This window comes from Rhopalosiphum padi, chromosome 1, assembly GCF_020882245.1.
Source record: "Rhopalosiphum padi isolate XX-2018 chromosome 1, ASM2088224v1, whole genome shotgun sequence".
NCBI lineage: Eukaryota > Metazoa > Arthropoda > Insecta > Hemiptera > Aphididae > Rhopalosiphum > Rhopalosiphum padi.
The window spans coordinates 87648436-87672477 of NC_083597.1; the positions used below are offsets into that span (position 1 = coordinate 87648436).

The following is a 24042-nucleotide window of genomic DNA, read 5'->3' on the forward strand; positions in this document are numbered from 1 at the left end:
CTGCGGGAGATTTAAAATAACTACGAGTGGTACTATTAAACGTTTAAAAGAATCGCGTCAATATTTTATATGCTTCAATTTATATATTGTAAACTAAATTGTAAGGTTTAAGATATTTGATGTCGAATACAAATTATACAAATTTACATTTGTTATTTATCAAAAATCTACTATATTTTATTAAATGTAATTAATCTAAACTAACAGTTGACAAACTGTTAATTTTAATACAATTTTAAAATGTTAAGACTTTAATGTTTACCTAATACTATTTAGCATCCTAAGTAAGCGCATGGTTATTTTCTGCAGTCATTTTTCATCTAAAGGATTTAGAGTCAATTCTAATACACTATATTGTAGCTTATTGTATTTTATACTATAATAATCAGCTATTATACAATGTGTTATTGTGTGATTATTAATTATAATGAAATATATAATTTAGTTTAGATTTTCACTTTCCAGTTATATAAATTATAATAAAAAAAAAAAAAAAATTGAAACCAAAGTGGCTTATCGATTAGTTAGTGTGATAAAAGCAAAGACGGAGTGTTTATTACGAAAATTATTATGTTATCAAAAATTAAATTCAGTTTCATTTTTTGACGGAATTGAAGTTGGGAAAAACTTTTAGGTAATATAGTTAATTTTGAAATATATTAAAGAATAAAAAATATAATAAATTCCACAGGTCACGTTTCTACAATACTCCTATAAAAAAAATAATGCCATTAAAATGAGTTTATATCAAACTACTATTATGCTTGTCGTTAGATGGTATCTAAAAGTTAAAACTACATAGTATAATATATAGTATTACATTAGAATTGTTATTATACAATGCTTAACGTTAAATGTAAATATTGTAAATTGACACTCAACAGTCATACATGTTGGTTTGTATATCATTATATCAATGTATACTGTATAATATACACTAATGTAGTAATCTGTACATTTTAAATTAAACACCTACATAAGAATTTAAATAATATACATAATAAATTATTGTTAAATAATAATAATATTAATTTATCAGATAAAAACAATAAGCTTTAAAAAAAAATTTAAACAAAAAAAATATGTATAGAGAAAAAAAGTAAAAGCAATATAATCTTTGCATTACTCAGAATATTTTCAGAAATAGATGTTGGGTAATCGGCCCTTGAAAAATGTCACAGTGTTGTTTTATGCTCGTAAAGATGTAATAGTATTGTACTGTATTATATTTTTATTATTAGAGCTCGGAAATTAATGACCGAAAAAATATTATATAATGATCAAAAAAATATTTAAAACTGAACTAAACAAATTAAATATTTAAAAGCAATACAAATACCAAGTTAATAAATACTTCTCTTAATTAATTTTATAAATATAATGATTACGTTGAATAATAAAATATTACAAAATTAATACAATAATTCTATTTTTATGAAAATGCTTATTAATGTTTATATTTTGTTGTGTTTAAAATATCAAAAAACTTTATACAATTATTAGTTTTAAAATATAATTAAAATTATTTAATTTTGAAATTATATAATAATAACCAACTTACCTATTTTACAAATGAAAAGAAAAAAATAACTTCTTAAAACAAACACCGAGAGTGAAAAATTGAAAAAAGAATATTTTATTAAATATAAATCAACATATTTGCAATAAATATCTATCAACAATATTATGATACATTTATCTAACTGTATACAACTCTATTGTCTACAAAAGAAACTGCAAAATAATATATAATATACTTATGTACTTAGTGTAGAGCATGATTATACGTGAGTGTTTGATAAAATTATTATTATTAACAATAATAAATCGTAAGAGAATAAATACTATTACATATTATGTTTAGTGTATAATTATAGTTAGTTGAGTAGATTAAGTATAGCCAAATCCCTACAGGTGAATGGTTTTCATGATTAACAGTGTACATTGACACATGCTTATTACAGCTTATAACTATTAAAGTATTAAATATTTTTTATTATTAAAATAATTAATAGTATATCGCCAAAGACCTAGTAAGTGCAATATAGTTCAATATAAAAAATACGAATAGATAAATTCCAAATTAAAATAGTGATTTGCTTTATTTTTCAGTTTAGTATAATATTTAAATATATGGCTATCAGCTTATAAAATTATCTTATCGTATTTTACAAATAACTAAAAAAAATCCTTTTATGTAATTTGTACATACTTCATCCGACGATTAAACAAAAAAAAAAAATAAATAAATGTTAACACATTCTTAAAATATGATTTATTGTAGGAATATAAACATAACAAAACAATGTTGTTTATATAGAATTTCCATCACAGGCTAAAGTTTGAAAACTTTTAAATTAAATTGACCATCTTCTAATTTGATTTGAAATGTTGTGTAACAATAAATTGTCTTTACACAGTTTAATTGATTACAATTTACACACAAAATATAGATAGTTTTCATGTGTTTTGGATAAATTAAAAAAAATATATATCATAGAAATAGATGATGGTTATTACTTATTATAATAGATTTGTTAATATCCATGTGTAACTCCGTAAGTAATCTATTTGGTCATTAACAGGAATAGTTCTGAGCTATTAAATTTAAATTAAATATATACACAAATCGAGTTAAAATTGATTTGCGTAATTTTTACTATAAATTTCAGCTATTTTAGATTCCGAACGGATTTTTTTTTGTGTGCGTGTACACTATGTTAATAGTAGGCAAAAATATTTCTATATTCAATTTTGAGAGGGATTTCTTGTGACAAATTAGATCTAGTTGGTACTTTTGGAAAGTCAAAATTAAAAATTCCAAGTACTTTATAAAGTTATTGGGAAACACAAAAAAAAAAAAATTAAAGAAAAACAGTTTTTTGCCTTTTCTATTTTGTTGTAGTTAAAAAAAATAATCGTAGATACTTAAAATTTTCAACAAATATTTATACTAGCATTATCTTTAAGTTGTATATTATATTCTTTTAGTTTTTTTTTTTTTTATGAATATCGATAAAAAGAATTAATGCTTATTAAAAAAAAAAAAAAAAAAAAAAAAAAAAAAAATGGAAACTTAACTTATTACACGTTTCTTCATAAGTTTTGTTGTTATAAAAATAAGATATATAAACAAATTTCCTTTTTATAAGCATTTAAAGTTAAAATGTTGATCAAATCTGTCAAAATCGTCAACATTGGCAAATTATATTGTAGTAAAATTTATATATGTTCAATTAGTATAGTTGTGGTATTAAAATTTAATACAAGTTTCTCATAAGTATTTCATACTACAATCAGTGTTAGATAATTAAATAAATTTTTTTTTTATAGATATTTTAAGTTAAAATCTAAATAATATTAGATATTCATACGAAAATTAACGATTTTAGTTATTTTAATGCAATTCAAAAATTCTTTAGAAGTTGAAACTTTTGCGTATTAAACTTATACTAAATAAATATTAACTATTTGATAAATGCAACATTTTATCTTTATCAACCTAGCTGTCGTAATAATAAGAGTAAAATAAATTACTTTATTAGCAATTTCAAAAAATATAATCTCATGAATTAATATACTTATAATAATATATATTGATGGATCATCTTCGCTCATATTAATTTTTTTTTTATTATTATTATTATTTTTAAAGCTTCGAAAACTATGGTCATTAGCCTATACAATGTAATGTTAACTTAAAAATTATACAGATATTATAGATTATGTTACATAAGATTTTTTAGATTTTAAAAGTATAATACATATATGTATATTCATTATGCATAATAATTGAGGGGAAACAATCCAAAACGTAAAATCACGAATTACGCCAAAACGTACTATATCCATTAGGTAATACAAAACAAAAGTAACTATGTATTTCCAAGTTATGTTAAAACGTAGTATTTCCCATGTTAAATAATTTTTTCATTTCACAAAATGACACAAAACTTTTCTCAAATTTTTACAAAATGTACTATTTCCAAAGTAGGCCATATTGCACTATTTCCCATAGTACTAACATAGGGAATGGAATTGAATTAGATAAATTCATAACTTACTATTTCCATTGGTCTTAAATTTTTAAACAACAAATTTTTAGTTATATTATAGTTAAATTAAACTATAAATAAATATTGTGCGGATTACTTATTTACATTTTGTTTGTATATTATTTTGTATAATAAAATCATTAAGCCGTCTCTACCTTCATTATGATTGATAACAGATTGCGCCAAAACTACAGTCTTGTCTATGGTCTCATAATTCATCATAAATTAATAATAATTAATGAAAAATAAATTCAGACTAACAAGTCAGTTTTATATTTTACTGAATAACTACGAATAAAAAATATTAATTAATATATAAAATTAAAACGTGTTCCAAACAAGTATTATTCTAAGAGACTAATCAAGATGATGTAAGTTTTAGCTTAATATACTTTTATTATTTTATAATCTAATATTATTATCAAAAATAATTAACATAAAAAATTACTACCTATTAGCTATTTATGTACAGGATTTGAGTTAAATTAAGTCAAACGTACGTATTGAATGGAAATGATACGTTTAGGTAAAATCAATAAAATTGGGTGTTAAATTTAGGACGTTAAACTGCAATATAACTTAGGGGACATAACAAAAAAATGTTTATTATAATTTTATAAATTTTTTGGTAAAGTACCATATCTCTAAACTAGTTCGGTAGTTCGTAACAAAAAACCATCAATACTGAAAAAAGTGAAAAATGGAAATAGTACGTTTTGGATTGTCACCCCTTATTACAGATTCGTTTATCGTATACAACAATTTATCGTTGAGTTTAAATCTAACATATATTATATTAAAGTCACTTATTGGCGATAGTTACACTTGACGCCAACTTAATATAAAATCGGTTACCTACCTACTTTCTCCTTTTTTATGTTTTAAAAACATTCGATAGAATATTTATAAGCAAATGTTAAATGTTTTAAATAATTGAAATATTTTTTTTATTAAATTGGTTAAACTATAAATTTTGTCATCGAAATTAAAATTATTTATAGTAATGAATAATTTAAATTAATACAATAAAATAATATACAGTTGATTGAACTTTTTAAAAGATTTGTACTTATAATTTATAATTGTATATTGATTACGATTTTTTTTCTTCTAATAAAAAAATAACCAATAAAGTGTCAGTTATCGCGTATGTGCAAAATAACGTATTGTTTATATTAATTATATTTAGGGTTCTAAATTTGAAATATTTCAAAATTGAAAATTTCACTCTTTTTGATATATTTCAATGAAATATTGAAAAATATTTTTTTTTTTTTAAATGTTTTTACCTAACGGTTATAGTTGATTAGAAATAATATATTGATTATACACAGAAATTATTGACAGTAAATATGCAAAAATATGCACTATACATTTTTGATATTTATCACTTGTATTATTAATTGGATTATTTTTGGTTATTATTATTATTTATTATACATATTTTCTTTGTTTCACACAATAAACCAACTTTTGAAAAATTTCACTTGCAAGTTGACGTGATTATAAACTTTAAGACATAATAATTCATATTTTATTTTTCATTGCAATGAAATATTTCAAGAAAATAAATTTCATGAAAATTTAAAACCCTAATTATATTGTTTTAAAAATAATAAAAATGAATAAATGATATTTATATAGACCAGAAATAAATTTAAAATAACTGATTATATATTATAATACCTTGTTAATATTTACACGATAATCGTTAAGTAAGGAATGTCTCCTTTATTAACATAAAAGCCAAGATTTAGTAGTAATTGGCTTGTTTCGTAGTACATAAGTGTAAAAAGAGAACAATATCATATGATATGTTTTCTAACACAAAATTCTTTGATAAAATAAAGATATTGTATTGCACACAATTTGTTTGAAGTTTAGCCGTCTTATTTAAATTTAAAGAGCTGTGTATACCACAGCTGGACAAGGACATATGTACTTATAATGAGTTTAAAATAAGTCGAATTAGGTGAATGGGGTAAATAATAAATTATATTTTAGAATTTTAAATATATTAATATAAGATCTAATTTAATACCATATTATACTTGTTTTAATTCTTTTTTTGCTCATTAAATTTGTTTAGTCATTTGATATGAAAATTTATTGGGGCGTAAGTATGAGAGTTTTTCTCTTAATTGGTACCTAATATTAAATAAAATGATTTATGATATTTTTGAAATGGATATCTCTTACCTTTTGTATTATTCGTATTTAATATACCGGTCTTCATAGGTTATTTCATTTTTATTTAAAAAATAAATAATAAGGCAAGAGAAGTATATATTAATATCGTATTTTTAATAAATAAAATGAATTATTGTATCTAATTAACACAAATAACGTAATTTGGATAAAAACATATTATATACAATGATTGGGTATACTATATGGTACGAGCCTCTGAGCGCCCTTTTTATATATAATTAGTATATAATTCAGTGTAACGAGTAATAAAAATATAATAAATTAAAAACACTATAGAAATTAAAATTAACTTAAGTTATGTGTGTGAGTGCGATACATCATTCAAATTTATTTTTACACAAATGGTCGGGATTATACTATTATGACCCAGTATATGAAGTCAAATTATTGCGAATATAATATTTTGGTATGATATTATCATAATTCATAGGGAAATATAAGTAAAAAATAACGTGAAACATGAACACGATACAATAATATGATTGATATGAATGTGTATTATAAACATTAAAAAATAAACGTGGGTTTATTCCTAATATAGTACAATGTTTATCAATTTATATTTATAAAAAAATCTCAGTAAAATGTATAACGTAGAGACAGATATGTATTGCGCATTAATAATATTATAATATTACTATGACGTGATTATAAACCACTGTTGATAGTCTTATAAACTGTAATCATATTATAACACAGGTATGTAAATAATATAATAATTATCGTAATACATATTATATTATTTTATTGTTTCTACACACTTCTGTACCACATTTGCCTATTTCAAACGCCGTTTACTAACTTTATAGTAATCTATTTATTGATCTAAATGTTTGCTTACCTAATAAGTAATAATTGATACGCGCGATTTGTAAACTAAGTTTTACTATATACTATTAATATAAACAAGAGCAAACGGACTTAAACTGTTAGTCTTCGTCGGCCGTAAAAGTTGTAGCGCGAGTTTGTCGTTTCAACAGACGTTTATTACGAGTAATATGAAACGATGTGTCCTGTCCTTCAATAATAATATAATCTACAGACTAACGATTACACAAGGCTTTCAAGAAACTAAAAAAAATACGTTTGTGCGAGTAAAAAATCAATATTATACACAATCACTATTATTAGTTACTATTAACTGCTGAGTATAGTTATTAGGGATCGAAAATATAATAATTCCATCATTCGAGTTTTCTTTGTAGTCCGCGACTCTGCGTGACTATAGATTTTAGTTTCTTTTCATATGAAAATTTAAAATTTAACGCCAGAACCGGATGTAAAATCACCACCATTGTAGAAAAATGGTAAGTACACACTGGTGACATGATAAAAACAAACTAAGAGACGTTTTTTAGCGGATCGCATGAAATTCATCACAGCGACCGCCAATAGATCATCGCTGCGATTGTCTGTCATTGTTTGTCCATTGGCCACACTATAAATATATGTTACGGCCAATGACGGAAATTGAACATTTACGGCATTAACGTTAGTAGTCAAGTTGCCAGGTTATTTTCGTAAGCTACCGGACAATAACACCAGTTTCCAAGATAATCGTTTATTGTTGTAAATTACAAAACAAAACAAAACAATTTTACCTTAATGACCGAATATTAACGTTATTAACTATGTTAGTCAATCACGTAAGTGACTGAAAATGTACATTAATTTCATTAATTACAGTTATAACCGTTTTTCTTATTTTTAAAATATATTACATTTATTATTTATTTTTTATTTTCGCAAGGCATACTGTTGTGACACTTCAATCGACAAATGCATTTGTTTGTTCTGCACTTTATAGTTTGCAACCGCACCTTTTATAACATCGTGACACAGTGATACTACTAAAACCTACACCTCCTGTCGGTGTAATTTCCTTCTCATTTTTCACAAACTCCAAGTGAACGAAAAATAGTTTGCAGGGATCAATTTTCTATCGATTGAACAAATGTATCCATATTCCATACCTTACAATTATTGTACGTTTGAAACGTATATTATAACGTTTATTGTATATTTAAAAATGTAATAAAACGTGAGCTGCGGATCAGCCGATATTGAACCTGCAACGATACCGAAACAGTTACGAGTTTACGATGCGTTATGAGTAAAATAATTCAATAAAATGTATTATCTACCTTTGATAATAACCACATTCTTTGACTTGGCCACGTATTAAAACTATTAATATTATCGCGTGGTTTGTCCTATTTTACAGATTATCGATTAATATATAATTATAATAGCGTTGATTATGTATATGTAGAATAGATAATAAACTATTTATAATCAATAATAATAAGTACCTATACTAACGTACTATGCAAATAGATATAACTAACTGCAGTGACCCGTGTGTAGATGTATACACGTAGTTAACAACAACGTCCAACAGGCATCGGGAATTGACGTGAATTATAAAAGAATAGCCATATATTTACCATTATGTGATGCTGCCACTTACGTAAATTACCGGTCTTTTATGTAAATTGGTATTGTGCTAGGTAATTTTCGACATTAGTCCGGCTTTAACGTATATATTATCATCGTTTTCGACGTTGACCGTAACATGTGCACATATATATATATGTATAAGACAATACGAGACATAATCTTTATTATTATTATTATTATTATTGCAAATTCGTAACTTTGTAGCTCAAAAACTAAGCAAGTGATATCATCATATCGAATTAAACGTTACGAAAACGAACATAATAATAATACAATTTGCGATGATAAAATAACCCCATGGTCGTTAATTATAACTGTACACTGCAACGTGTGTAGACGCGGTGTACATCATAATAATATACGTCCCAATTAAAAGTGTTTCTCCTACGAATAAAACCGTATCCGTTTTCGGTAATGGGAAACCGAAATTGTATGTGCTCAAAACACATAATAATATAACACGACCAGCCTGCAGTCAAATAAAACAATATATTAATATATTACGTATATTATAATTTATTATAATATATTGTTATGATTCCGCCACGCTTTTAATCCATGGGACGAGTGGGTGTAGTATCACAGAAAAAAATATTTGATCGATCTAACTTAAATTTTAGGTACTTAATCCCTATGGCATTGCTATATTTTTAGTCAGTTTATTTTATAGTTAGAAGCTTATAGTCAGTACAACTAAATATCGGTTAGTATTACATTTCAACTATTTCGTATAGTTAGACGACTATCGTCTTAATGCATTTAACTGAATTATATATATATATATAAGTACCTAATATAACTATAAAATTGTCTGTCAAATTTCATAATTAGTTATTTACCTTAATTAAATTAGTTGAAACTACCAAATAAAAATAACGATTGCATTAAATATTAAAATATATAATTGTACTAAAAAATGTAGTTTTAGTTAAACTTTACTATAATATTATAGTCAATGCTCTAAAATAATTCAGTAATAGTATGGTAAAAGTAAATGAATGCAAATTAAATTTAAAAAAATGATTTAATTAACATATAATTATAATTTGATTACATAATAATCCATAGCATATTAATTATTTATTATAAATTATACATTCAGATTATAATACGTTTAAAGAATAATTTTATGTTAAAAAACAGTAAGTACCTAATCAAAAGAAACTTTTGCACTTATAATGAAGAATAAGAAAATGGTTATAACTATCTGTACTATAAAACGTATAGTGTATGATGGCTTATAGCTAAATAAAGTTTATAATTTATAATATTGAAAACTTAGATATTAAAAAAAGAACCTATTAATAATTATAGATATACAACATAAATCGATCGATTTTACACATATAGTTAAGTATACACTATTTAAATATTCAATATAGCAACACAGTAATTTATTAGTTATGGGTACATGATATGATTGAAGATGTTTATTAAAGTAATTACAACTAAAAACACACATTGCATACTAGAAATGATTTGTTATCAACATCTCGAACAATAAACAATGATTGGATTAAACCAAAAATTAGTAAAATATTTGAATCTTCGTTTAATTGTAAAACTGTAAAAGGACTGACATAATTATACAAAGTACAAAACTAATCCATGAAACAAATAAAATATTAAATCAGTTTAAAAGTTTAAATTATTATTTAAGAATTCAGAATTATTATATTGAGTTAATTTTGATTCATATATTGAAATATGGCGTCCTAATTTAGTAATTTCTACAATTATTTTTAGTTGGACGAAGTTTTGGAGGGTAATTATCATATTCAATAAAATAATGGAAATTATTTAAATCAGAGGTTCCTTGAGAAGTTATTGTTATTAATTACCGGAAAATTACAGGCCAGAAGTGTGTTTACAAGTAAGTACAATATTATATTGATTTAAATGATTTTTAAATGAATGAAAAGTGTTAAAACAGTTTAATTTCACCTATGGATTTTGGATCATAAAATATTTATATGTATTAACAAATGAGAATTTAAGTTGAATTTAGTATTTTACAAAAAACAAGACAGTATCTTTGTATTCAAAAGTCTTACATATTATTAAAATTATCAATATTTGTAGAAATAAAACATGTCTGATTTAAAAGTGGATACTTAGTGCAAAAAATATTTGAAACAAATATACAATGCTTTGAAAGTGTTTCCAGCTTGTAGTATATGTGTTGTGGACGGTTATTATAAATGGTCGTAATATTGTACCATATTGAACTACTAATATGAAAATTATATTTAATTAATGATCAAAAATATAAATAAGTAAAATTAAAAATTATTTTAAATTTATTTATTAATGAAACTTATACAGGTATAAATAAAACAAAATAATCGGCCTGTTCGGTATTTAATGGTCTCCAAATTGAACGTTTATCGTCTCGTTTATGTCTTTTGTCTAACTTAATTGTTAAAGGTTAAAAAATTTGTGGCAAAAATTTGAGAACAGATATGTTATCATTACCTTAAAAATAATTGTATTTTTTTAAATTTAACAAATATATTAACAAAAGTACATAGAAATTATTGACTGATTACCAGGCCTTGATGAGTTCGAAAAGTAACATAAACACTCGTCTTGTAATGATAAACATTTGTTTAGTTTATCATTATAGTTGATTAACTTAACTCTAAATATATTTACCAATTATTGTTTACGCATCGCTACGCGTCGCACAGCATTCTCTAGGATTTCTATTCGCGACGTGTGAATTCGACGCGTCAGAATTGTTTTGGTAGAGGGACCGGCGATTTCCCAGCCACCCCCTCTCCCCTCTAGTGAGTGACATGTGTGCCCCCAAAATCGGAAAGAAAACGAACGTCTAAAAACGTGACGACACATGCCGCGCGCCGCGTACTACATCCACTATAAAAGGCGTGCGCCGACCAGCCGACCGCCTCCGTAGCCGTTCCGCACGCGTCGACCGCGGGACAACCGAGTCGTACTCGTCGTCGTCGTCGTAGTCGTCATCGTCTACCGTTCCCGTTGCAGCCACCACAAAACGCGGCCGTTTCGGCTTTTACGCGTCCGAGCCGCACCAAAGACGGACATTTGAGTTTTCCCCGCGACCCCCAGTCGCCGGGCAGTCGATCGGCCATCACTCGAGTGTGGACTTTTTGCCGAGACCATCACCGTCGTGTTATTTTCGACCGATCCACGTCGAACCAGCCTGTTGCTGCAGCCTGCGCGGACCGCCAACTATAACGGCATCACACACACTGACTACGTATTATAATTATAAACAGTATACATAGACACGCAATTCGTCGTCATCGTCGTTTGCCGATCGTTATATTCGATCACAATTTACTGTCCTGCACGCGTTCTATAGATATCATCATACTATATATTATTTAATCGCATAGCATAAATATATACGTGAAGATCGTTAGCGGTAAGACATTACAATATAATATAATTCAATATAATATGTTGTGTATGTAGACACATTGTCTAATATTATGCGTGTGAGTATATATTATCTGAAGTGGGAGTGAAAGGGCTTGCGAGCACCGGTGCAGAAATCAGTAATTATATTAACAGAAATGCCTGCAGGTCTGAACAGCGTATAGGACTACCACTGGAATAGTCTTAAGTGGGAATATAGCACTAGCAAACATACAATGTAATATAATATGAAAAGGAAAAAAAAAACCGTACGTATTAGTAATATTAAAAACCGTAACCGTCTATGATAAAAGCGTGTTTTAAGCGTGTGTTACGGGTGTATAGACGGACATTATAATATCAATAATTCATTCACTGCAGTTTCAGGTATACCTTATGATATTTTGTTAAAGGATTGTATTATAATTTTCGTTGCCAATTTATAAAGTTATTAAGTTTAATGCGATGCTTTTGAAAAAATAAACAGTTTATTCAGCTGTATTATTTATAATAATATACTCGTATAATAATACAAAAAAACTTGTAAAATATCTTTAGAAATAAAAACTGACAAACAGTCCCCACTCAAAATCGTATTTCGTATGCCATGAATCATTATCATTGAATTCAAATTCGACACATCCATTACAATAATTTACTTAATGACGAGGTATACTAGATACGCGTACTATATAATATACAAACGTCCCGGTTTTTATTATTAATTTATGAGGACGAACTGAGGCTTTAAATTTAACCATTTTGAACTGAATAGAATTTGCAAAAATTCAAAAATCAAAAATTTTGATAAAATTCATAAAAATCGTGAAAATTAATAAATTATTTTATAGTTAGAATTTCATAAAAATTTTCGTTTTTTACCTAAAAGATTTAAAAATTGAATATAAGGTTCTTTGCTAGTTGTTCATTCTTAATGTGAGAAAAATTATACCGGAAAACTAAATACATTTTTTATGGGCATTTCAAGTTCAAATATTTACGGCATAATTATTATTTTTTCTCAAACAATTTTTGATATTTTATTGTATTTAAAAAAAAATAATAATAGATACTTGAAATTTTCACCAAAATTTATATTATTAATGTTATTATTTTCATTAAACTATAACATTTTCAAAAATGTTTACTCTTTTTTAGTTATTTATAGGTATGAGAAATTTTCAACTAATTTAGTGTTTTTTTTTTATAAATGTCGATTAAAAATTATTTGCCGGATAGAAATACTTGACAATTTAATACATCATCTCATAAAATATATTTTTATATTTGTATAAAAATATTAAAAATACACAGGCATAATTTTGTTTATATGGATTTTAATAAGTTATAATAACTTTGACAAATAAAATTTTTATTTTTATTTTTTAAATTGTTTTGTAGTTAAAAATTCATAATAATTTTTATTTTGTATCTAAGTTTTGAAAATTGAATACAAGATCCTTGTATTCTTGTATTCCTTGTAGATCTTTAAAATCAGTTCATATGGACCCATAGTATCTAAAAAATGTATAATTACAATTATTTTCATAGACATTTTAAGTTTCAATGTAGGATAAATTACTTATTTTAACTATAAATAATGATATATTACTTATTTTTTTTCGCAGGAACTTAAATTTTTATGTATTTTATGTTATTAAGATTTTTACTATACGATGAAATTTTTGATCTATTTTAAGGTTTTATCTAATAATATAATAATATCTATAAAGATGTTATTACATTTTGAGTTATAATATAGTAACGTATAAATACATACGAGTATTATTGAAATAATTAAATACAAATAATATAATAAATGCAATATTTTCAGAAATTATATCAACCTACTATAATACTATATGTAAAATAAATGACTTAACTATATCAAAAAAATATATCACTGGGTGATATAGGATGATAGAATGTTTCCGTTAAGAATCGCTTTTCGTATACAACGATAAACCTATTATTGAATTCAAATTTAAGAAACCTATTATAATGAATCATTCGAAATCTATTGTACAACAGAATGGGATTCACTTACCCAATTTTTTTACCGTTCTAAATTAATTTTAGTACAAATTTTTTTTCGTTGATTATAGTTTCGAATTAAACTACCTATTAGGAAAATGATTTGTTTATGTATTGCAATTCACAGTTCGTTTTTCGAATAGTTTGTACATCAGTAATGTACTAATGTTTATATAATTGGTAATTATATTTTGATATATAATTATGGTGTAATATTTTTTTATCATTTAATTGATAAATATATGCATTTTTTTATATTTTATATGTATAGATGATTTTCAATAGGTATACTACACAACATTTTGACAAAAAAAGTTATATTTTTTAATGCTTCAAAGTTTTAATTTGTTTTAGTTATATATATATATAATTCTAAGCAATTATTTTAATTTCTAAATAATTTATAACTCAAATATTATAATTTAAAGAATATAAAAACTTACGTTAATATTCAATCCATATAAAGTTTAAACTTAATTGTTAAATTTATTTAATTTAATTGAAATGTAAAAATTTTATCTCAAATGCTCAAATGAAAAGTTATGTATAGTATTTATTTCAGTACTTATATGTTAATATTATCTATAGACATTTCTTATCACATTTCAACATTTTTGCAAGTTAACTAAAAATTCCTGTTTTATAATACATTCTCAAAATCCAACGAAAGTCAAACTTGATTGGAAAATATGCACTTTTAGTAACTTTAAAAGTTTTAAATTGTTTTGAAACTTCTAAAGATTCACGCTTTTCTTATATTTACAATTTATATATAAATATTATGTTTATTAATCTTGAGTATTTTTTTTTCAACTACTATTAAGTTGATTATTTATGATTTAAAACATAAACAATTGTATAGTCTATCATAGTTGAATTGTATCAACATATCACTTATGCTATATTTTCTTATTTATCTGAAAAATAAAATACTTTTAAGAATCTATTATAAAAATTATAAGTTATAATTTAGATTCAGATATTATTCAAATAAAAATGAAACTATTTTCAAGTATCTATATCATGTTTATTTAAAAAAAAATCAATTCTAATAATAATAATTCAAAATATGATATATTCCAAAACAATTGTTTAAAATTCATGTATGTTTATACGAAAGCAAAAAAATGAGCAACGATATTTTATTGAGGACGATTGATGTACAAATCCACATTATTACGGTACTGTTTTTGTTTTTTCTACTAAAAAATATTACGAAATACGTTCCTTCGTAATTCCATAAAATTTATTTTAAATGTGGTTTTAAACGAAAAATACCTGATATCAAATCTTTAGAACATAAAATTGTTTCTGGCAATAACGATAGTTGCAATATGAGTATTATTAAACAATCTACATAGTTTTAAAATTAGTTAATTACTAAAAGTATAAATTGAGTTCATTAATTTTTCTTTTTTTTTTTAATTAAACAAAATATATGCTTTAACGATTAGACATCAAACATTGTTATTTCTCTGACCGTTATATTATTACATAACATCTTCTTTAGATAGTTAATAATATATATATATTTAAAGTTTTAGTATACAGAAAATAATAATTAATTGGATCAGTACCAAATGAATCAAATCGTTGTATTTACTGTGATATTGATAAGCTAACAGTCAAATTTGGAATACTATCCTAACCCGAAATAACGCCATTAATTTGTTATACAGTTATTAATTTCATATTATATTCATATTTTAAATTTATATTATAAACAATAGCCACAAGATATACTGCGGCCCGTGTGCCTTATAAACTTAAGATACATAACTTATAAAGCTATTTGCCTTAATTTTGAGTTTATCAATCCACGCAAATATTACCGTATGATGAAATAAAATACTTTACCAATAGTTTATTTCCACATCCTCTTTATCGAAAGCCTTTCTTATCTCGCACAACACATACCCAATTCTTAGTATTCATACTTTTCATTTTCGTGTGTCAATAAAAATTGACATTTTTGACGAATTATCGAAGTTTTGTTAATAAATATAGTAAATAATTGTTTTAAGTTTTTTTATTATAATATTTTAGTATGTGCTATATATCAATGTACACTAACTTTTAAGTATTATTTTTTGTTTTACTTTATTAAAGGTGACGTAAAATGTAAAAAGGAGTATAAAAAATAAATTACAAGTGTCAGGCAGTATCGTGGTTCCCACCTCAGTTCATGGCTTCCGCTTCAGATGTGATATCACACAGAAATAAAGGGATTGGGCAATATAAATATTTAGAAAACCGTTATTTTATAAACAAAAAAAATATGTGGTACATTTCAAACAATAAAAATACCAAATCATAGTAAACATATATCATTATAAAACATTTAATTGTTACAAATTTCGATATGTTATGGTATAATTTTTAAGTTATATTCATATAACATATTTTAAACTTCACAGTTAATAAATGTATTATTTATTTTATGGTATACCTATATAATAACCATATATGTTACAGATATTTTAATATATTTTATAGATCTACTAATAATTTAATAGGTGGTTTCAAAAAATATGTTATGAAAATAATATTTATAAATTTATAAATATATAAGCTAGATAATTTAAGTTCTATCAACTTTGTACCTATTTATTGTAAATAATTAATTTAAGATTAAATTAAAACGTAGATTGTAGATACTAGATATATATCAGATAATATACTATTTTATTGTAATTATAATATGAAAATATTGCAAACAAACTTGAATGCGTGTGCCGTGTATAATATGAATAAATAATTTTTCTTTCGATATACGAAAAACATTTAGCCAGAAATTGAACCTTTAAATTCGTCTATACAAACAATATTATTAATATACATAATACTATTTTCAAATATTATATTTGCAGATAAATTATTGTTAATTGTATACCATCTCTGTATCTGTACACAGTTGGAAGATACTTGTATAGTGGTTTCATGTGAAACAACTTTTTGCCTGAGGTTCTGAATGTTCTTCAATGTATACAATATACATCGTACATATATATTTACTTTAATTTTAATATCATTTGTTATATATATATATAATATATATTAAAACTTTTAAAGAACAGTATATATATATATATATAATACATATATCGTATACATATTATGTCTTATAGTTTATACCTAGGTATTATATTTGCATATAGGAAAAAATAACGTTATGTTTTATAATCCAAAAAATCATTCTTTATGCTTTCATAAAATGACTTGTAAAATGTACATTACGAACTCTAATTTGAACCAAATATTTAAAATAAAAGAGAATTCAAATATCATCTCATTTTGTTTATTTCGTATTAAAAATGAATGAAAGTAACCCAGTATACCCATAACGATACTTTAGTCTGGTTAAAAGTTTAAAAAAAAAACATTTTTCATTAGTTTATTAAAAAAATAATCATTACAAATAAATTAAATAATTTTTGTCTGTATTTTTCTTTAACGTTCCTGCAGTTCTAAAAACAGAAGCTAAAAGATAATAAATTAAATAAGATATTAATAACATAAACATATATACATATTTAATACCTATGTTAATTATTATTTTTCATTTTAATATTTCAATTTCTGCTTAAAACTAGTACATGCATCCCCTTTACTTGAATTGATTTTGTTCAACTTCTATATTCTAATATTATTTATTGTTAACTTTTGTTCTGCTCTCAACTGTTAACTTTATAATTTCCTCTAGTGTTTAAAATAATTTAAACTGTATCTACATTTTACAAATTTAAAAAAAAAAATTAATAATTTAATAATTTTACTGTAATAATATTTTGTATACGAAACAACAAATGTTTGTAAATTAAGACCAAGGATTAGGACACTATGTCAGTATTACTAATTAACTTTCGTAAATATTTTCAGGAACATGATTGTTTCGCACTGCAGTGGTGCACTATTTCGAGTAGTCATACTCGGTGACTCGGTGAGACGAGTAAAAAGTTATCGGTAGATATAGTATTTCAAGAAATAATGATTTTCATAAAATAACAAAACTATTTTGTATTACATAATTATTATTGTACCTATATTATGATGACAATAATATTATGTTTTATCATGTTGTAGATTTATTTTTAAAACGCAGAACGATATTCCTATAATTGTTTATTACTTTTTTACTTCCATCTGGACTGATCTAACAAGCATATTGTTTATAATAATAAAATAATATAATAAATAATAATATTTATAAATTATAATAATATTCTGTTATTCTGTCATATAAAGGTAATTACATAGACGACACATAGGTATGACCACAATTCAGTGTTATTCAGGAACGCGGAAATTCCTATTTTAACTAAATAAGTAACGAGGAATTGAACGGATTCCTATATATAAAAGGAATACTGACTATACATTGTGTTATTTCTTATTGATTGTTTGAGAATTATTATATTATTATAACCTATGGTTTGCGATTATCTAAATATTTATCGTATACGCATAAATAACGCAAAGTATATAAATTCCATAAATGTTTATAGAAAAATAAAATTGCTTCTCAGGTTGCGCGCACAATGATGCACGCATCTTTATACAGTTCTAAATACCAAGCAGCTTTACGGTTATTAGGCAGTATTATAAGTTTGTTACTTGAACTTCAATCACCGCGGTATTTGTGCGAGGTTTTCGTTTTTACGAAATTTACCTATCTACATTTACGAGGATGTGATGGAGAATTAACATTGTATTTCGGATTTTTTTTTTTAAAAGCTTATTTATATGATAATATACACGCCGCGCTGCGTTCGCGCGCGGTGTTATAAGGTTTCGATATATATATAATTGCGTTTGCCGGAAGGAGAAAAATGCAAAATATTTAACGTTAAAAGAAAAATGATGAACTTTATATAAATACACGCATACCTACTGCCAACGCGTCATTTTTCTTTGTCGTTGTTTTCTTAATTATAAAAAAACAAAAACACCTCCGACCGGATAGGCCATTTTTCACATTGCCGCGGCGGCGAATTGCTCATCCGCGACGGGCGAAGAGGGGTAGCCGGCAATAGGTATATATATATAGGGTGCAGGCTGCAAATAGCGCAGTATCTATATAAGTGCGCCATGTACCTGTACAATAATGTAAACCCGCTAGTTCGTGTGGCCGTTATTAATTCGTCGCATTACGGCCCGGTCATTATTCATTCGGTAATATTGCAACGGTAATTGGCCAAATAGACGCCTCGCGGAACTAATAAGTTTTGACAGACCACGTATTCCGACGGTAGATGTGTCCCGCGGTGATTGGAATCTCGTAACCCCCAAACGACAATAATAAATGTGTCATCACTGCGTATGTAAATATATTGATGTGGGGGAACTATACGGTTGTCACAATAGTATTAGTCGTCATAATATGTTAATAACTCTGAAAGTCTGAAACTAGAAGACACTTATGTTCGCCGTAATCGCTATGTGTGTACTATGTATAATCAAAATAGAAATAATCGTTTTAATCTAACCTAACCTAACCTATATCTGGACGAGCTGCCGATGATCGTTTAGTCGCATAACAAATTTTAATACGAAAAAAGTAGATTTTAACTCAAATTAATTATTTTGGCGTATCTAAACGCATATTATATTTTTATAATATGTATCGTTGTTATTGTTAACTCAAAAAATAACTACAATGTAGACTTCAATTATAAGTGAAATAACTCATACAGTTAATTATATAGTTACCAAATAGTGGAATGAAGTTTGTTGTCATAAATAACGAGAGGCTTTGTATAGTATTATCACATGTGTTTAAGAAAAATATGATTTTATTTATGAATTAAGTATTTTTTTTATTTTTTTTTTTTATAATTTTAAATTTTTAAAAATTTAACATAGAAAACTTAAAGTTAAATTTTGATGTTGTTTATTATTTGATTTAGCCGGAACCACTAACTCCAAAATGGTTGATATGAATTTTATATATATATATATTTTTTAATTAAAAAGTTGATTTTAATTTATAATGTGTTAATATGTGTTTAGTTTTTTTTATAAGATGTTCTCAAGATTTAACTGCGCATAATGTGATAAGTTCCACTTAATAACAAACAAATGTGTTTAAAAAAAATTATATAGTAAAATCTGTGATATCTATCTCTGTTTTTCGGTCAGTACGAATATTAATAGAAATATAGAATAATATATGACACAAAATACGGATGTATCTCTTATATAAATCAATTTGATAAATAAGTATCACAACAGTGGTCTCAAAGAAATGAGATTTATTTTATTTTGTGTTTTTTGTTTTCATTAATTAATAATTTAAACTTAAAAAACCCTATATGACTGTTTTATTTAAACTTAAAATATATACTATATACATGCTATTATTTATTTCTAAGTGTCATAATATTATAATCATAAAAAATTTAAATATATGATAATATATTTCTGGGAGTATGATTGTAGATGTTCAATATTGAGGGAGGGTAGTGTTATAGTCTACCTATGTATTTAAAAATATGAAAATAAAAATAAAAATTACGTAATACATAGTGGCGAGGAGCAACCCCCCCTCCCCCCAAAAAAACTAACTATATAAAGCCCATTGAAAGGTAGATTAGGTTTAAGGTAGTATACTTGCTAAAAAAAAGTACGACTATATCACTGAATATTATTACCATTACTGTAATACTGTTGTTGCGCAATATAATAATAAATAATAATCGGCATAGCGTATCATCCACGGGTTACGGCCTTATGAGTACCTATACTAAATAATATTAATATTTTATTATTTTATTGTTGACTACCGTACGTTTAGGTACAGGTTGTTCGTTAACACGTTTACTGCCTCTTGATCTAGTTATAAAAGTTTAAAGAGGGAGATTTGGCTCAACATTTTATTCCGTTAAAACTATTCAATGTATATAATAATATATAATACAACCTTCGGGGCACATACGATATTTACTGGATATTTTGCGGTGTGTGCCAATATACTTGTAGGTATACGTGTATCACGTCTCGGATTTTTATAGTACTATGTAGAAAGATTATTATTATTATTTTACGGCGTGTTATACGGCACTTGATTCAATAACCGAATAAAACAATAACTAGGCATTATAATAATTCTATCCCAGAGTCATACATAGTAACTAGAGAACAAAATTGTCAATAAATATACTTGCTGAAAAGAGTAAACTTGAAATCGAGTTGCAAAAAATATAACAGTTAATCTGTATTATTTCAAAAATGATTCTTTGGGTATAATAAAAAATGCAGAACTATTTATACAGTAACAAGCCGTGATTTATAATAGAGAAAAAATACGACCATTACTTACAATCTAAGTCTAATCATTCTTGTTGATATCAAAATAACTCTTAATGAAAATGGATCTAAATCATTTATTTTTCAAGAATATAAATCGTTCGGTAATTCTTCAAGAATTAAAAATTACTAAATTAATCAAACCAAAATATACATATTTTTAATCTGACAAAAATGTATTTATACCTTAATAAATTTTCAATAAAACTTAAAATTTAAATGTTATTATAATATATAGTGAGTTATTATTATGATTAATATTTAGTTTTGATAATAATAATTTATACCAAGTAAAATGTATACGTAGTACCCAAGTATGGCACTGTTTTAGACAAATAATAATAGACATGATGTGTAAATTAAAAATATAATAATTATTGTATTATCAATAATGTTTACATTTCAAAAGTAATTAGTTTGTATTTGACAAAAGGGCTCTGGTATACGTATATAGAGATAATTTAGGTAAGAAAATCATGTACTTAGCTAGGGTGTTTAAAATAATAATATATTTTGTGTACTTTATGAATGGTGAAGCATATTAAGTGCATAAATAATATTATGTTTAAAAACATGCATTCTAAAATCTAAGTATCCCATTAAGTTATTTGTAATTGACAATAATGACAACTTACTATGACGTGTATAGCCGTATATTAAAAATGTACAATATACTTTTTAAACGTATACGGCAGTATTGGCACAATATTTCCTAACAGGAATAGGGTCTGTTTTTTACGAGTTTCAAGAATAAACTCAAATAAAAACTATAATTTAATGGTTAACACGTTACATGCTCAACATATTATTTCATTTAAAGGAAAACTATGTTCTATTTATTTTATGTTTTTATAGTAGTATTAAAATTGTGACACTCTGACTACGCTAGCTGAACTTAATGCATTAAATAAAAATACTTGTGAAAAGAAATAGCCCATAAATGTTAATAAAAAAGAAAAAGGCCAAAAAACACTGTTTTAACTAAAAATATTTATTTCCTGTTATTTGTATAAATAATTCGTTTAGTTTATTATTACTTATTTATAACTAAAAATGTAAAACATATTTATTTTTTATTAATTTCTCATTTATTTAATCTCTCTATTAAAAATAAAAAATGTTAAATATATTATTCAGTGTTTCATAATTGTTATAGCAACCAAAAAAAATGAATTATAGTAATTAAAAAAAAAAAAACAGTCATAAATTCATAATTGCTGAAATATAAAAAAACATTTTAGATATAATAACATCTGCGTGGGAGGTTAGCAAAATTTAGGATTATTGGCGAGCGTATAGCGAGTTTTATACATAATTTTAATTTTTAAGTGTTTAATACCAATAAATTACATTTATAAACACTTTAATAATATGTTGAACGATAGAAAGAATCTAAATTGCACTTTACAAAAAACATTATTTTAGAGACAACCCAGTTGGAGAGTAATCTTAAATATCTATGAATTGTATACAGATACTCGTAATACCTCCAATTGACTCGACACTTTATTTCAGTTATAACGATAAAAGTGCATACAATTCTTTTGCAATGGTTGGTCGGTATCTATGGTAAGCTTTTGGTGTACCAGGGTAGTTATATACGATTAGTTTGCAGCATTGCCTTGTTGTTGAATTTAGTTCAACATCGCGCGTGGTAACAATAAGCCTTTGAAATGACTATTTCGTCTCATATGTTTGCCGTTTTGTCATGTGTCGCAGGTGCAATAATGCTTCTGTGTCTGTTGCCGGTGACGTTGACGTTGGCCGCGTTGGTCACAGACGGATTGGCCGACGCGGCCGCCGCGGACAAGCGGTTCGCCCTGCGGCCCGTGGACCCGTTGACTAGGCGCAGCGCCATGGACAAGAACTTCATGCGGTTCGGACGGGCTTTCGACTGCAGTTGGACGGCACCGTCGGCATTGGCGGCGGCCAAGCGCCGGGACCCGTCGTCGGCAGTCGGCCGCCGCGTCGACTCCAACTTCATCCGGTTCGGCCGCCGGGACTCCAACTTCATCCGGTTCGGCCGGGGCGAAGTGTACACGCCCGGCGACAACAAAATACCCAGGCGCCACTACGACGTGGACGTGGACGGGCTGGAAGTCCGGTTCGGCCGGTCCGGCGGGACCATCGACCGCAGTCCGTTCGGCGCAGCGATACCGTCGCCTTACGACGACCGCCGCTGAACGTCACGATATATTATAATAATATTATAAACAATACACATAATATATACTACTATAATATACTATATTATACTTACTATATACTAACTATATATTTAAAGTATCGCTAAAAAAAATAAATACGTAATGACATAATATATATAATATATTGTATAATATTTTGTATACTTACGGTTTTCCGTCAAATATATATACCTGTATATAATATTATATACATTATACATATACTGATGTATATGTATAGCGTTATATATGTATGTATCCGCATGTGTACATGAACACTGCTGTAGGATATTGTGAAATTAAAAGCGAACGTGTTGGCATTTATACATATTATTATATAGTTCGAAAGTTATGTATGTAGTAAATAGGACAGGCGCGTCTACAAAAAAAAA

At 25.7% G+C, this 24042-nt stretch overlaps 1 protein-coding gene across 1 annotated transcript; it reads left to right on the forward strand.

The window, feature by feature from the left end:
* The first annotated feature begins 11625 nt into the window (after window positions 1-11625).
* Window positions 11626-23814, forward strand: LOC132918065 (FMRFamide-like neuropeptides 1). Its single transcript, XM_060979133.1, has 2 exons — window positions 11626-12132; window positions 23184-23814. The coding sequence occupies exon 2, from the start codon at window positions 23192-23194 to the stop codon at window positions 23645-23647; it is 456 nt and encodes a 151-aa protein (XP_060835116.1). The 5' UTR covers window positions 11626-12132; window positions 23184-23191; the 3' UTR covers window positions 23648-23814.
* The last annotated feature ends 228 nt before the right edge of the window (window positions 23815-24042 follow it).